Source organism: Capra hircus (assembly GCF_001704415.2).
Source record: "Capra hircus breed San Clemente chromosome X unlocalized genomic scaffold, ASM170441v1, whole genome shotgun sequence".
Classification (NCBI taxonomy): Eukaryota; Metazoa; Chordata; class Mammalia; order Artiodactyla; family Bovidae; genus Capra; species Capra hircus.
Window position 1 is genome coordinate 62,352,393 of NW_017189516.1, and position 14,611 is coordinate 62,367,003.

Sequence of the window (14,611 nt, forward strand, 5' to 3'; positions counted from 1 at the left end):
GCTTTGTAATATGTTTTGAAACCTGGAAGTGTGAGATTCTCCAAGTTTGTTCTTCTTTTCCAAGATAGTGTATGGCTGTTCTGGTTCCACTGAGAGTCCATATAAACATAGGCATTGATTTCTGTATTTCAGCAAAAAGTGCCCTTGGGGTTTTGGTATGGATTACTCTGAATCCGTAGACCACCTTGGGTACTATGGGCACTGTAAAGATGAGCAGATCTTCCGGCTCATGAACCTGGGATGGCTTTCCATTTATTTGTGTCTGCTTTAGTTTCTTCCAGCAGTATTTTGTAGTTTCAGCATTACAGGTCTTTCACCTTCTTTTATTTCTCTTTGATGCAGTTATCAGTGGGTTTATTTAAATGTTCTTCTCAGATTTTTTCATTGTTTACTGTGTGGAAATATAGCTGACTTTTGCATGTTGATTTTTGTCATCTGCAGTGTTGCTGAAGTTTATTAATAGTGCTAATAGTCTTATGTAAATATGTGGAATCTTTAGAGTTTTCTGTCTTAAGATCATTTCATGTGCAAACAGACGACTTCATTTCTTCCTTTCTGATGTGGATGTCTTTTATTTCTCTTTCTTGCCTAGTTGCTCTGGCTAGAACTTACAGTGCTGTGTGAAATAAAAGTGACAAGAGAAGGCATTGTTTTCTTGTTCCTGATCACAGAGAAAGTGTTCAGCCTTTTACCATCGGGTATGATGTTAGCTATGGAATTTTCATACATGGCTTTTATTATGTTGAGGTACTTTTTTTTATTCCTAGTTTGAGTGTTTATATCATGAAAGGGTGTTGAGTTTTTTCCAGATCTTTCTGTTGCATCAGTTTGAGATGATCCTTTGCGTTTTGTTCTTCATTTCGTTAATACGGTGTGTCACGTTGATTTTTGTATGTTGAACCATCCTCAAGACTCCAGAAATAAATCCCTCTTCTTCACAGTGTAGAAGAATCCTCTTAATGTGTTATTTAAATAAGTTTGCTGGTATCTTGTTGAATGTGTTTGCCTCAGTTTTTTTGTCATTTCTTTGTTTGGCTTTGGTGCCAGGGTAATGCTGGCCTGATGGGATGAGTTTGGGAGTATATCGTCTTCTTTGAATTGTGGGGAAGAGTTTGAGTACTACTGGTGGTAATTCTTTACAGTCTGGTGGAATTCTCCGGTGGATCCATTTGGTCCTGCTTTCCTTGTCGGACGGCTTCTGACTACTGAATTAATCTCCATAATACTTAGAGGTTTGAACAGACTTTCTTTTTGCTTTGATCTCGATAGCTTGTGTATTTCTGGCAATTCATCTATTTCTTCCAGGCTATTCAGTGTGTTTGCGTACAGGTTTTCACATTATTTTCTTTGAATCCCTTTTATTTTTGTGCCGTTGGTTTTAATGTACTTGCTTTCATTTCTGATTGTATTTATAAGCCTGTTTTTTTTTTTTTCTTCAGTAATCCAGCTAAGTCTATATTGTTCATATTTGACATGGAGTCTCTTGCATTGTTTATCATACAAAGCACCCTTGATGGTTTAGACATGCAAATATCCTCTTTCTTCTTTATCCACCCAAGCCTTTCAAGTGGTTTTCCTTCCAGAGTTTTTGTGTGTTTTTTTTCCTAAGATATACTTGAGACATGGTGGTAGTGGTTTAGGCACTAAGCTGTATCCGGCTCTTGGATAACCACATGGCTTATAACCCATTGGGCTCCTCTGTCGATGGGCCTTCCTAGGCAGGAACACTGGAGTGGGCTGCCATTTCCTTCTCCAGCGGACCTTCCCAACCCAGGGATCCAATCCATGTCTCCTGCTTGGCAGGCAGGTTCTTTCCCATTGAGCCACCAGGGAAGCCTGCACTTGAGATATATTCTACTCCAGTTCCAAGAAAATGATGTCTTATGCGGCTAGCCTGGTAGTTCGGCTGGAATGATGCCTTCCACGGCTAGCCTGGCAATTCGGCTGGAGTGACGTCCTCTGCGGCTAGCCTGGCAGTTCGGCTGGAATGCCAGCAAGTCTGTGTTATGAAGTCTGCTTGGTGATCCAGTCCATGTAGTATCTTTGTCTTGGCTTTCCCAGTGACCAGATATTATTTAAGTGATACCTCATCCTGGGTAATCACTGAAGAGAACTGAACCACAAAACCAGCTCCAGCGTAGAAATGAGACAAATGTTCTTCCTTGACAGTTTAGTCCTGCTAAAGTCGCCCGGAAGACTCTTCTTTGTCTCCGCATACATCACATGCCAGTCACAGACACAGTAAGGACAGAGATCTAGTTTCTACTCACAAAGACGTGCTGCACCCCCGAGTTGCCATCTGTGCCGCCTCCCTCCCATCCCCTCTTTTATGCGAGCCAAAGCTGAGCCCCACCGGAAAGGCAGCCTCCCGGCCCGGGAGTCCAGGGAGTGGTGACGGTGGCCAGGAGCAGTGACCGCTGCCCTCTGTCCAGATCCAGGTGTTCCCCTTGTCCCCTGGCTGCTTTGACTCCGTCACGCAGCTCAGGATGGTAGAGGTGGAGCCCTTGACTCCCGGTTCTCTTCCCTCTGCAGGTGTTTTCTGGGGGGGCCGTTTCCGGCTGGGGGTAGGCTCCTTGAGCCCATGAGAGGAAGGAGCCTGTCTGTAGAGAGGGCGTATTATGAATTCCACGTCCTTCACTGTGGAGAGGGAAATGGCAGCCCACTCCAGCATCGTTGCCTGGAGAATCCCCGCGGACAGGCGGGCTATAGTCCATGGGGTCGCAGAGAGTCGGACACGGCTGAGTGACTCACACAGACGTCCTTCATTCTGACGACGCAGCTCTGTCTTCAGGTGAGCGCTGTGGCCGGGCAGGGCCTTAGTGCGCAAGGGAGGGCAGGTTGCCCGGGAAACGGGCCCCGCCATAGTGATGCGGGAGCTCTGCCTGGGCTGTCACCAGGGGGACCAGCCCCTGATGATGAGGTGGGGGTAGCTGTGCCTGGGTCCCGCCTCACGGAGGGTTGGGCTGGCCCGTGCAGCTTGGAGGCCAGGCACGAGTGACTTGATTCCCTTCTCATGAGCTGTGGACACCTCTCTTTAAAACTGGCTGTGGATGTTCTAGGAAGGAAATACATTTTTTTTAACTTTTTATTTTCTATTGAGGTATAGCTGATTAACACTGTTGTGATAGTTTCAGGCGGACAGTGAAGGCACTCAGCTGTACATGTACATGTATCCATGCCCCCAAACTCCCCTCCCATCCAGGCTGCCACATGACATTGAGAAGAGTTCCCTGTGCTGTCCAGCAGGTCCTTGCTGGTTCTCCGTGTTAAACACAGCAGTGTGTCCGTGTCCATCCCAGACTCCCTGACTATCCCTTCCCCTGTCCTTCCCCCTGGGAACGATCAGGTTATTACAGAGTATTGAGCAGAGTTCCCTGTGCTGGACAGCAGGCCCTTGCTGGTTCTCCGTGTTAAACACAGCATTGTGTCCACATCCATCCCAAACTCTCTGATTGTCCCTTCCTGCCACCAGGACAGAAGTACTTTGGTCCAGTATGTCCTGTAAGCATTTACCACATCCCGTAGTACTGAAACATAGGATGTAAGTCAGCCACAGTTCTAATTATTTTCTGAGAATAAACATCTTCTTAACTGTGGCAAAAGTTTTTGACCGAAAAAAAAGAAATACTGAAATGTATGTGGTTTTAATAGGAAAAATTTTGACATGGAATGTAAGGAAACTGTCAGAACAGTGTTCCCCATGAAGGGTGCTGGTAACCTCCAGTGTATTTTTTTTTAATTATTGTTTTTTAATTTAAAAATTGTCTCTTTAGTTTTGGCTACGCTAGGTCTTCGTTGCTGCGTGTGGGCTTTGCCTAGCGGAGGCGAGCGGAGGCTGCTGATTGTGGTGTGTGAGATTCTCACTGCGGTGTGGCTTCTCTTGTTGAGAACGAGCTCTGCGGCTTCGTTGTCCCACAACCTGTGGCGTCTTTCTTCCCCAGCCGGGGGTGGAACCCCTGACCCCTGGGTCGGCAGGTGGGTTTGTCACCCCTGGACCACCAGGAAAGTCTACCTCCACCCGTATTGTGAAGCAGATTGCTTCAGGCACGGGTTCTTGGAGACGAATGACGGTAATGTGTTTTGGCGTCATTTAAGCAGGAGTGAGCTGGTTTGGAAGGCCAGTGAATAAAGTCGGTGGTTTTTAATGGTGTGAAACCCCCGAGAAGGTCTCCCGTTGCTGTGGCTCTTTGCTTTTCCTGCTCTTTTTCCCTGGGGGTGGGGGTTGGGGGGATTTCCCACGGAAAACCCCAGGACGTGACTTCGGGGCCCGTGGAGGGGTCAAGGACAAGGCCCCGCCCAGGACTGCTGGCCCGGGTGCACTGCCCCATGACACGGGCCCCATGGGAGCGCGTGTGCACCTCCACCGTGGAGTGCCGCCTGGGTGTTGCCTGTGGGGACAGGTCCCAGGTGGAGACAGGCCTGACCCGGACAGGTCCTCGCCAGGGCTCAGAAGTCACTCACGCCAGGACAGGCTCGGGATTCACTCACACTCCTCTTGGGAGTGCCCTGAAGACTACAGCGCAGCCGCCTGGTGGGCAGCCCTTTCCCTGGGGGGCGCCCCGGGCCCAGTCCACTCGGGCCCGTTTCTTCTTGGCCAGGCGCCTGAGCCTCATGTCTGTTTCCACCCGTCTGCCTTTGGCTCTTCTGTTTTGTTCTTTATCTGTCTTACTCCTTTAGTCCCCCGTGGCCATCAGCCAGTGTGACCATCTCCCGCCACCCCACTTTGTGAATGCACCGTCCACCACCCTGGCCAGAAGGCACTCACGTTCTCAGGGTCCCGCTGTAACTGCCTTCTTCCTTTGCTTAACCCTTCTGTGCAGCTGCTGCTGAGTGGGTGCTCAGGGAGACACAAAAGAAGCATCTCCTCCTCCACGCAGTCCACAGTCAGGGTAGGACATGTGCATCTCAGTTCAGTTCAGTCACTCAGTCCTGTCCGACTCTGTGACCCCATGGGCTGCAGCACGCCAGGCCTCTGTCCATCACCATCTCCCTGCGCTTGCTCAAACTCATGTCCATCCAGTCGTGGAGTTGACTAAAATGTCTTCATCTTTTTTTCTTATATACAAATAAATTTCAGGTCTTATAAGATCAGTTCAGTTCAGTCGCTCAGTCATGTCTGACTCTTTCTTAAACCATGCACTATATAGTCCTTGGAATTCTCCAGGCCGGAATACTAGAGTGGGTAGCCGTTTCCTTCTCCAAGGAATCTTCCCAACCCAGGGATCAAACCCGGGTTTCCCGCATTGCAGGCGGACTCTTTACCAGCTGAGCCACCAGGGAAGCCCCATTACTTACTGTTTAACAGGGATACCCAGGTGGTGCTAGCGGTAAAGAACCTTCCTGCCAGATGCGATCCCTGGGTCGGGAAGATCCCCTGGAGGAGGGCATGGCAATCCACTCCAGTATTCTTGCCTGGAGAATCCCACGGACAGAGAAGCCTGGCGGGCTACAGTCCACAGGATCAGAAAGAGTCAGGACTGAATTGGCTGAGCACGCACACGCTGTTTAGCCATTCAGGGTGCCTCCTTCCAGACCATTTCTTAGGATACCTCTGAGATGCATATATACACACACACACATCCCTTAAAGGAATTTTAAAAAAATTCACCAACATGCAAATCAAGTAAACAGTTGATACATAGGATGAAAATCCTGAAATTTTAAAATTACATTGCTTGGCCATTTTTATAGGAAGAGACATGTGTTAAGCAAGTGAGAACTTTTTTTTTTTTTTGGCTTGTATATGAGGTGAGCCTCCTTTATGAGCCTGAGCAGCGTCAGGGACTAGCTGAGAGTCAGGTCCTCAGTGTGTTCTTACGTGTGCCTGCCTGTCAGCCTCGGGTCGTTTTTAGCACGTGCGCTTTCCAGGTGATGCTCTACAGTCCTGTGAGGTTTAAGTAAGCTGCCCAGAGATGCTCAGAGCTGGCCTCTTGACTGGTAGGGGCTCCAGCGAGCAGAGCTGCCCTGTTCGCAGGGCAGGATTTCGAGAACAGGCCCCTCAAAGGCAATGACGACTCATAGGAAGAGTCCCCTTCCAGGCTGCGCCACGCCCTGGAGCCTGAAATTTCCACCCGCCCCACTCTTGAGGGGGGCTTCCCTGGTGGCTTAGACGGTAAATGATCCTGCTTGCAATGCGGGATCCCTGGGTCAGAAAGATCCACCCTTGAGGTGGTGCCAGTGGTGAAGAACTCCTCCTGCCATTGCCGGAGGTGAAAGAGACTCAGGTTCGATCCCTGGGTTGGGAAGATCCCCTGAAGCAGGGAATGACTGCCTGCTCCAGTATTCTTGCCTGGAGAATCCCAGGGACAGAGGAGCCTGGCGGGCTACAGTCCATGGGGTTGCAAGGAGTCAGACACCACAGTTGGAAGGAGAGTGGCCCTCAGGGTGAGTCAACAGGAGGTTATTCCCTTTATCTGCCCCGAATGTGAGCTCGTAGCCTGTGGTCAAGTTCTCAATGATGTTAAAATCCAGTCGTTGCTCAGGGTGCCCTTTGAAGGGGCAGAGGTGTCAGTGCAACAGTTGGGATGTTTCGGGGGGCGCTCCGAAGAGCTCCAGTACCATAGTCCTTTCTGTCTCGGCACAGAGAGGACTTTACAGAGAGCAAAGTGGTAGATAAGAGGTGGCTAATTAGAATAAGATGCCTGTGAGGCCCACAAGCTGGCGGACAAGACTTGCCACGCCCTGAGAACTTGGCGGGCCACAGGTTTATAATCAAAAGAAAAGTAGGGAGGAGGAGAAGACCACCTTTTTCCTCATTCTTGAGTCAATGTCACGCTTCCATCGTCAGCTCCTCCTCCGCGTTGGCAGGGGAGTTTTCTTGCTTGCATGGTCAAGCGATCTCACAGAGGTGTTTGCAGAGCGTGACTCAGTCACTGAGCTCACCGGGCGGGGTGTGGGTCTCACGGCACCATCCTTTTATTGTTTAGGGGCCAGTTTCCTGCTTCCCTTGCATGTTTTTGCTGCTGAGCTCCGATCCTCTGGCTACCTGATGCAAAGAACTGACTCACTGGAAAAGACCCTGAGCTGGGAAAGATTGAAGGCGGGAGGAGAAGGGGACGACAGAGGGTGAGATGGTTGGATGGCATCACCGACTCGACAGACGTGAGTCTGAGTAAACTCCGGGAGTTGGTAATGGACAGGGAGGCCTGGCCTGTTGCAGTCCACAGGGTCGCAAAGAGCTGGACACAACTGAGTGACTGAACTGAATGAAGCCTGCTTGGTTTTGTGGTTAAGCAGCTCTCCTTTCTTGAGTGATCATTTAACTTACGGGGTCTCCCATATTTTTTCTGCTTACCATCCCCTAGTGGGGCTAACTGTCTGATCTCCTGCTTTGTCCCTTCACGCTGTCCCTATCATCGGGAGCTCTGCTTTGAGAAGCTGCTCCTGTAGGTCACAGCCCCTTCATACCTCCTGGCCGTCATTCCAGAGGAGAGACCTGGTCTCGGGGTCCGAGGTGGCAGCTGGAGATTCCGGGGCCTCTCCCTGCTGCTGCCGAGAGCTGGTCCTCCCCTGGTGTTCCTGTGTGTGTCTGTGTGTCTCCTCTTTCTTTCCTGAGCTCTGTGCCTGATGGCTAACAGTTGGTCAACACGTTGCCAGCATGTTCATGTTTGCAGTCATGAACTGTGACCTCTTCTCATACGCACAGCCCCCTGTTTCTAGTCTCCACCACGAGCTCTCCTACGTTGGGTCCGTTTCATCAGTTTCCTGTGGCTGATGTACCCAATGACCACAGACCGTAGAAAGTCACGCTGTCACAGTCCTGGAGCCCGGGAGGCTGAGGTCACGGTGTGGGCAGGGCCACAGTCCCTCCAGAGATGCCAGGGAGGGGCCTTCCTGCATCTTCCGGCTTCTGGGGGCTCCAGGCATCCGTCCCTGGGCTGAGGGCCGCCTCCCTCCTGTCTCCGCCCCCGCCTTCACGTGGCTTCTCCTGTGTGTCCGTGTCTCTCTCCTTCTGTGTCTTATAGGGAGCATATCATGGGGTTCAGGGCCACCCTCATCCAAATGACCTCATTTCAGAGTCCTTTACGTCACATCTGAAAGATCTGGTTTTCAAGTCAAGTCCTGTTCTGAGATCAAGGCGTCCCAGGGCTGAGGTTCCTCCAAAGGCTCCAGGGGAGGGTCCTCCCCCCGTCTTCCAGCCTCTGGGGGCTCCAGGCGTCCATCTCTGGACTGGGGGCCGCCTCCCTCCGTCTCCACGTGGCTTTTCCTCTGCCTGTTGCCCTTTCTCTTGTGAGGACACCAGTTACTAAGGGCCCCGGTTGCTGTTACAAATGTCTGTGGGTCTCTCCGAGTTCATGTAGTTGAAGTCCCCACCTGCAGTGTTACTGTATTTGGAGGTGACCCGATTGCCGTGTGGTGAGATTGTCAAGGTGGCACCCCAGGAATGGGATTAGCGCCCTTCTGCGAGAGGCCCATCAGAGCTCGCTCCTCCCCCCCACCACCCCCCACATCAGGACAAGGGGAAGGTGGCCGTGAGCCAGGGAGAGGGCCCACTCAGGAGACCCTGGGTATGTGGGCGCCTTGGTCTTGATTGCAGCCTGCAGAACTGTGAGAAGCAGATTTCCGTGTTTACACACCAGCCAGGCCGGTGGGGCTGCGTGACAACAGCTGGAGCAGAGGGAGGCAAACGTCACTCGGTTGAGCGTGCACGCGTACGCGTGCATTGCTCAGGCGCATACAGCTCTCCTTTTTTGACCCTCGTGGACCGTAGCCCTCCAGGCTCCTCTGTTCATGGGACTCTCCAGGCAGGAATAACGCAATGGGTTGGCATTTTCTTCTCAGGGGAATCTTCCCTACCCAGGGATCCAACCTGAATCTTCTGTGTCTCCTGCGTTGGCAGGCAGATTCTTTACCGCTGAGCCAACTGGGAAGTGCCGCTGGGCTTAGGGCTGACCCTAAATTCATGCTGATCTCATTCTGAAGGTCCTTCATCACCTTTGCACAGACCCTCATTGTCCCGGGTCAGTTCATGGTCAGAAACCCCAGGGCTGAGGCCCTTCACCTCCGCACAGACCCTCCTCGTCCCAGGTCAGTTCACGGTCAGAAACCCCGGGGATGAGGACCTCACCTCTGCACAGACGCATGTCCCAGGTCAGTTTACCGTCAGAAACCCCAGGGGTGAGGACCTTCACCTTGCACAGACCCTCATGTCCCAAATGAGTTAACAGTCAGAAACCCCAGGGGTGAGGACCTTCACCTCTGCTCAGACCCTCATGTCCCAGGTCAGTTCATGGTCAGAAACTCCAGGGGTGAGGACCCTCACCTCTGTACAGACCCATGTCCCAGGTCAGTTCACGGTCAGAAACCCCAGGGGTGAGGACCGTCACCTCTGCACAGACCCTCGTCCCAGGTCAGCTCACGGTCAGAAACCCCAGGGGTGAGAGGCGAGCTGAGCCCGTCCCTGGGTGGTGTCGTCTCCCCGCCCTGGGTCCTCTCCACTCCCGGCCACAATGTGTCTCTGGGTTCAGGGTGAAGTGTTAAAAGGACGCCTGAGCTAGCCGGGCGGCTGCTGGATACAGCCCCCCAGCACCTGAGTTCCAGGGCAGCAGCTGAGAGATCCCGTGTCCCCTGTCGACCTTCTCCGCACGCTTCCGTGTTCAAACCCACTTTCCTGGCTCTTCCGTGTGCAGACCCACTTCAGGCAGGCTCCGTCTCTCTCCTCACCAGCCCAAGGCCTCTCGGTGAAGTCAGGTGGAAACACTCACCTCTCCGCATGGCTGATCCTCCTCACGTTTCTTCTTTCCTTCCCTGTAGATCAATCCTAGAGTGCTCATTCTTTGTAGCAAGAGCGATCTGTCTGTCTGTGCCTGGCCCTGAAACCCACTTGAGCACCCGGAGACTACCAGCTGTCTGCTGGCTAGGGTTCATTTATGTACCTAATTAACGAGCTTCTGTGCAGGACAGAAGTCCTGTCAGGTGTTCTAGTCTTTTACTTCGCAGAGAGACTAAGAAAAAGTCAGCATATGGTATTTAAAGGACACAAAAATTTTTGAAGGAATCGGGCAGTCGTATGTTCACATCAGGAGACTTGAGTGAGTGATGAGTAACCTGCACTTGATGGATTGGCAGCGACCATGGCGACTACCATCTGGTGGGGCCCTGCCTTGCTGTGTGCTCTTTTACGGGTGGGATGTTTCACAGGCGTCCCCTCACAGCGTCACCACCTGGAACGCTCATCGTTGCTATGTCCCAGGACAGAACCGAGCCCCAGAGACGGAGTCTGCTTGCCACGGGCTGTGGTCAGCCTTCCTGTCTCTGGGCTCATGTTTGTATCCATCTCAGACATCTTCACGGAGCTCATCTGATTTAAAAGGGGTCATTCCCGGACTCCCCTGGGGTTCCAGTGGTGAGGAATCCACCTTCCAGGAGCCCCGGGTTTGCTCCCTGGTCTGGGAAGTAAGTTCCCACACGCCATGGGCCAACTAAACCCACGCATCGCAGCTAGGGAGGAAGCCTGCACACTGCAGTGGAGATCCTGCGTGCCATGAGTAAGACCCGATACAGCCAAAAATAAATATATACATAAAAGCAACAAATCTTAAAAAAAAAAAAATTGAACAGTCATCCAAAAACTTTTTCTTTCATTCCGCTATGGATAAAAATGTTAACTCTGTTTTCCCATATAGGCTTGCTGGTGTGTATTTATTTTGGTAAGTATTGTCCCGTTATGTTAGTGCTTACCAAATATTCACAGAACTAGAAATATTTAAAGTATAAGCTAAAAATGAGGTCAACTATATTTAAATTTTTATAATCAATAGCATCAGAGGACTCTTCCAGCAAAATTTTCTTTTTCCAGTAGGTTTGAGAGGAAGCATATATTTCAGTATGCTCCCGTATTTTTCAGTATGTTGGTTTACTGTTGGGTCATACAACGTGAACCTTTTGTTTTAGATGCAAGTCATGTTGATACTCAGCTTTAATCACCGTATCCAGACCGAGGTGATTATCGGATGTATACTTGTCATAGGCATGCTTTCATCCTTTTAATTCACCAGTTCCATGAAGGCTTTTTATGGAAATTTGGCTAATGTAATTCTACATATTGGTCATTAGTTGTTGCAAGCTAATTAAATAGTGTGGCTTTTTAATATTTTCGAGTAACAGGTTCGAACCCCATAGCAACTCTTCAAGTAGGGTACTTTCATAGTGGTTGTAAGTTGGGTTAAGTGTGTGTGTTCACAAGACGTATGGGTCTGTAGTTTTTTGTATGCTTTTCTCCAGCTTCCATATCAGAAAAGTGCTGGTCTCAAAAAAACAGATTGGGAAATAAGTGTTCCTTGTGATTTTCTGAGGTTTCTTTAGAATTGGCATTGTTTCTTCCTGGGGTGTTTGGTAAGTTCACCAGCGAGGGCGTGCGGTGCCAGGTCCGGGACAGTTCTTAGCTACAGGTTCAGTCTCTTTCCCGTGGATCTAGGGCTAGCTACATTATCGCTGTGTTCCTGAGTGAGCTGTCAAAGAACTCTTCCAAAGAACTTCTTTCTCTTCAAGAAGAACTCGTCCGTGTCCTCTACGTTGTCAGATTTATTGGCGGCTCCCCGGGTTTGCTCTGATGGTAGTAGAGCTTCAGTGGCTTAGTCGTGTGCCACTCTTTGAGACCTCAGGGACTGTGACCCACCAGGCGATTTCTCTGTCCATGGGATTTCCCAGGCAAGAAGACCGCAGCGAGTTACTATTCTCCTCCCCCAGGGGATCTTCCCAACCCAGGGATCGAACCAGCATCTCCTGCAATGCAGGTGGATTCTTTTATTTTTATTTTTTTAAGTTATTATTTTTAATTGAAGGATAATTGCTTTACAGTATTGTTTTCATTCCCACCTTACGTCAACATGAATCAGGTGTACCTGTGTCCCTGGCTCTTGAACCCCCCTGCCGCCCCCCCACTCCCACCCTGTCCTCCCCTCCAGGTTGTCAAAGAGCCCCAGTTTGAGCCCTGGGAGTCGTACAGAGAGTTCCCCGGCTGTCTTGTTTTACACATGGCAATGTGTGTGTGTCCATGCTGCCCTCTCTATTCGTCCCTCTCCTTCCTCCACTGTGTCCACGAGTCTGTTCTGTGTCTGTATCTGCACTGCTGCCCTGCAGGTAGGCTCATCAGCACCGTCTTTCTAGAGCCCACGTATATGTGTTAATATACGGTGAGCACCGTCTTTCTAGAGCCCACATACCTGTGTTAGTATGCGGTAATGGTGTTTCTGTTTGTGACTTAACTTCATTCTGTGTAAAAGACTCCAGGTTCATCCACCTCGTCAGAACTGACTAAAATGTGTTCCCTTTTATGGCTGGGTAATATTCCACTGTATACATGTACCACGGCTTCTTTATCCATTCACCTGTGGATGGACATCTAGGTTGCTTCCACGTCCTAGCTATCCTATGTAGATTTGTTCAGGTGGATTCTTCACCCACTCAGCGGTCAGGGAGGCCCTTGCTCTGACCGGCGTGGCAAGCAGCGCACCAGCCATCCCAGTAGTCACCTCTGACCCTCTGGGAAAGGCCATCGCCGAGCCCTGAACTGCTTTTCCATGTCGGTGCTGAGTGGAGATGTCCCGGTGCTGACACCCCCGCCCTGTGAGGACAGCGGTGAGATCAGACGAGGCCGCAGGCTGGGGGGAACGGGGCTGGCCCAGGGTCGCCCTGAGGCCTGCACCCGCCCCCCACCCCATCCCTGACGGTCCCCCTTCCTCCACCCCCCCCCCCCCACCCCCCCACACCCCCCCCCCCCGCCCAGGCGTGGAGAAGCTGATCCACCATCTGCGGAAGCACGATGTGCCCTGCGCCGTGGCCACCAGCTCGGGGACGGTGTCCTTCCAGCTGAAGACCAGCCGCCACCGGGACTTCTTCGGCCTCTTCCACCACGTGGTGCTGGGCGATGACCCCGAGGTGCGGAGCGGGAAGCCCGAGCCCGACATCTTCCTGGCCTGCGCACGCCGCTTTTCTCCAGCTCCTCCCGCCGACAAGGTACGCGGCGTGGCTGGGAACGGGGGAGACACCCAGTGCTGGTCGGGGGCTCTCCGTGTCCACGCGGACGGCTGCTGCGCAGCTCCTGAGACTCGAGGCGAGGGCACTTCGGGCAGCGGGAGCGCCGTGCCCGGGGAGGGCCCTTCACTTCGTAGGGGGCAGCTGCTGCCCCGAGACTCCTGGCTGGAGAGACCCACAGGACGGAACCGCCCGCTGGGGGCCGGGGGAGGGGGGTCCCAGAGCGTCTAGAGCTGACCAAGCACGGCTTAGGGGCACCGAGCGGGGAAGAGGGGCCTTTGGAGACAACGGGACTCCTGTGTCCTCGTTTGTGACGCGCAGACCCGGACGCGAACGCGCAGTGCAGTTCCGCGATTCTGACGTCGATCAACCACCCTCGCCGCCGCTCTGCCTGCACGGTTCTTGGTGATACTTGGTCACTGCCGAGCTGGTGCTCGCGAGGGCGCTTGGTTTCCACTGAGCGGTCGCCAGGCTTCTGTGTGTTTCTCCCGCTGGAAAGGGCCGCCAGGGGAGCTCCACCTGCGTCACTCAGGGCCCCCCATGGGGAGGGGAGGAAGTGTCTGAGCCTGGGAGAGGCTGACGGTGAGCAGTGGTGCCTCGTGGCGCACCGGGGCTGCTGAGGTGCGGGGCGGAGCCTCGGCCGTCTGCAGGTGCGGATTCCGGAGCCTCTGGGGGTTTCTCCAGGGGCGTGGCTCCTGGTGACCCCAGGGTGTCCCCGCCAGGCAGGGCGCATATCCATCGCGGGTGATGGCGTTAATCAGGTGCCTTGTGGGGAACCTGTGCAGGGAAGAGCGTTTCCCTGGAAGGTCGTCTCACCGTTGTGGCCTCTCACTAACCAGTGAGCTGGTGCTGGGACCCAGCCTGGTGCCACAGAAATCAGAGCCTCAGGACTGTTACTCTAAAACCGGCCCCCAGAGGCAGCTGAGGTGAGGGAGCGTTCTTGAATGACCTGCTTTTGGGGTTCAGGACCTGACTTGCTGCATTTAGCTTGTAAGGACAATCGAAATACAGAACCACCACCACCAGCCCCACCCCTGCCTGCCCCACCGCAGCCTCTGCCTGGTCTCAGACCCGCATTGGGTCTCCCACGGTTCAATATACCTACGCCAGGAGCTCCCTGCAGTCAGTGCAGACCCCGGGTTAGGGGCTCAGCCCCCAGGGACGGCCCCTGCTTCACACGCCAGCCACCAGTGGAGGCATCCCGGCTGCTCACACTTCTCCCCGGCCGAGCACAAGCTTGGGGATCCCACAGAGCCCCTCTGCCCCAGCAGTTGTAACTGACTAGAGTGACTCAGAAGTCAGGAATGCGCTGTGCTCGCCTTCACTGGTTTACCTTGGGGATGCAACTGCCCTGGCAGCCCCGTGGCCCAGACTCCGGGCTCTCAATGCAGGGGGCCTGGGTTCTATCCCTGGTCAGGGAACTAGATCCCCCGTCGCCGTAATTAGGAGTCTGCATGCCATAGCTAAAGAGCGAAGATTCTGCCTGCCACAGCTGAGACGTAGTGTAGCTGAATACATGCATATAAATACAGCCCAGGAACCCTGCAGCGGAAGAGCTGTGTGGGCTGAGGGGTGGGTGGCTGGGCTGCTGGAGTGCTCAGGCCCACTCGGGTGCGCCGGCCTCCAGCACCCGCCT

At 52.8% G+C, this 14,611-nt stretch overlaps 1 protein-coding gene across 4 annotated transcripts in view; it reads left to right on the forward strand.

Annotated features, from left to right (window-relative positions):
• Positions 1–14,611, forward strand: part of PUDP (pseudouridine 5'-phosphatase) — a 59,715-nt gene that overhangs the window by 30,376 nt on the left and 14,728 nt on the right. For all 4 annotated transcript variants that reach the window (XR_001917559.1, XR_001917558.1, XR_001917560.1 and 1 more), the window contains exon 3: positions 12,728–12,957. Coding sequence is in view for 1 of the 4 variants with exons in the window: in XM_018043776.1 (XP_017899265.1) it covers positions 12,728–12,957 (230 nt within the window). In the remaining 3 variants the exon portion in view is untranslated. The remainder of the gene's footprint in view (positions 1–12,727; positions 12,958–14,611) is intronic.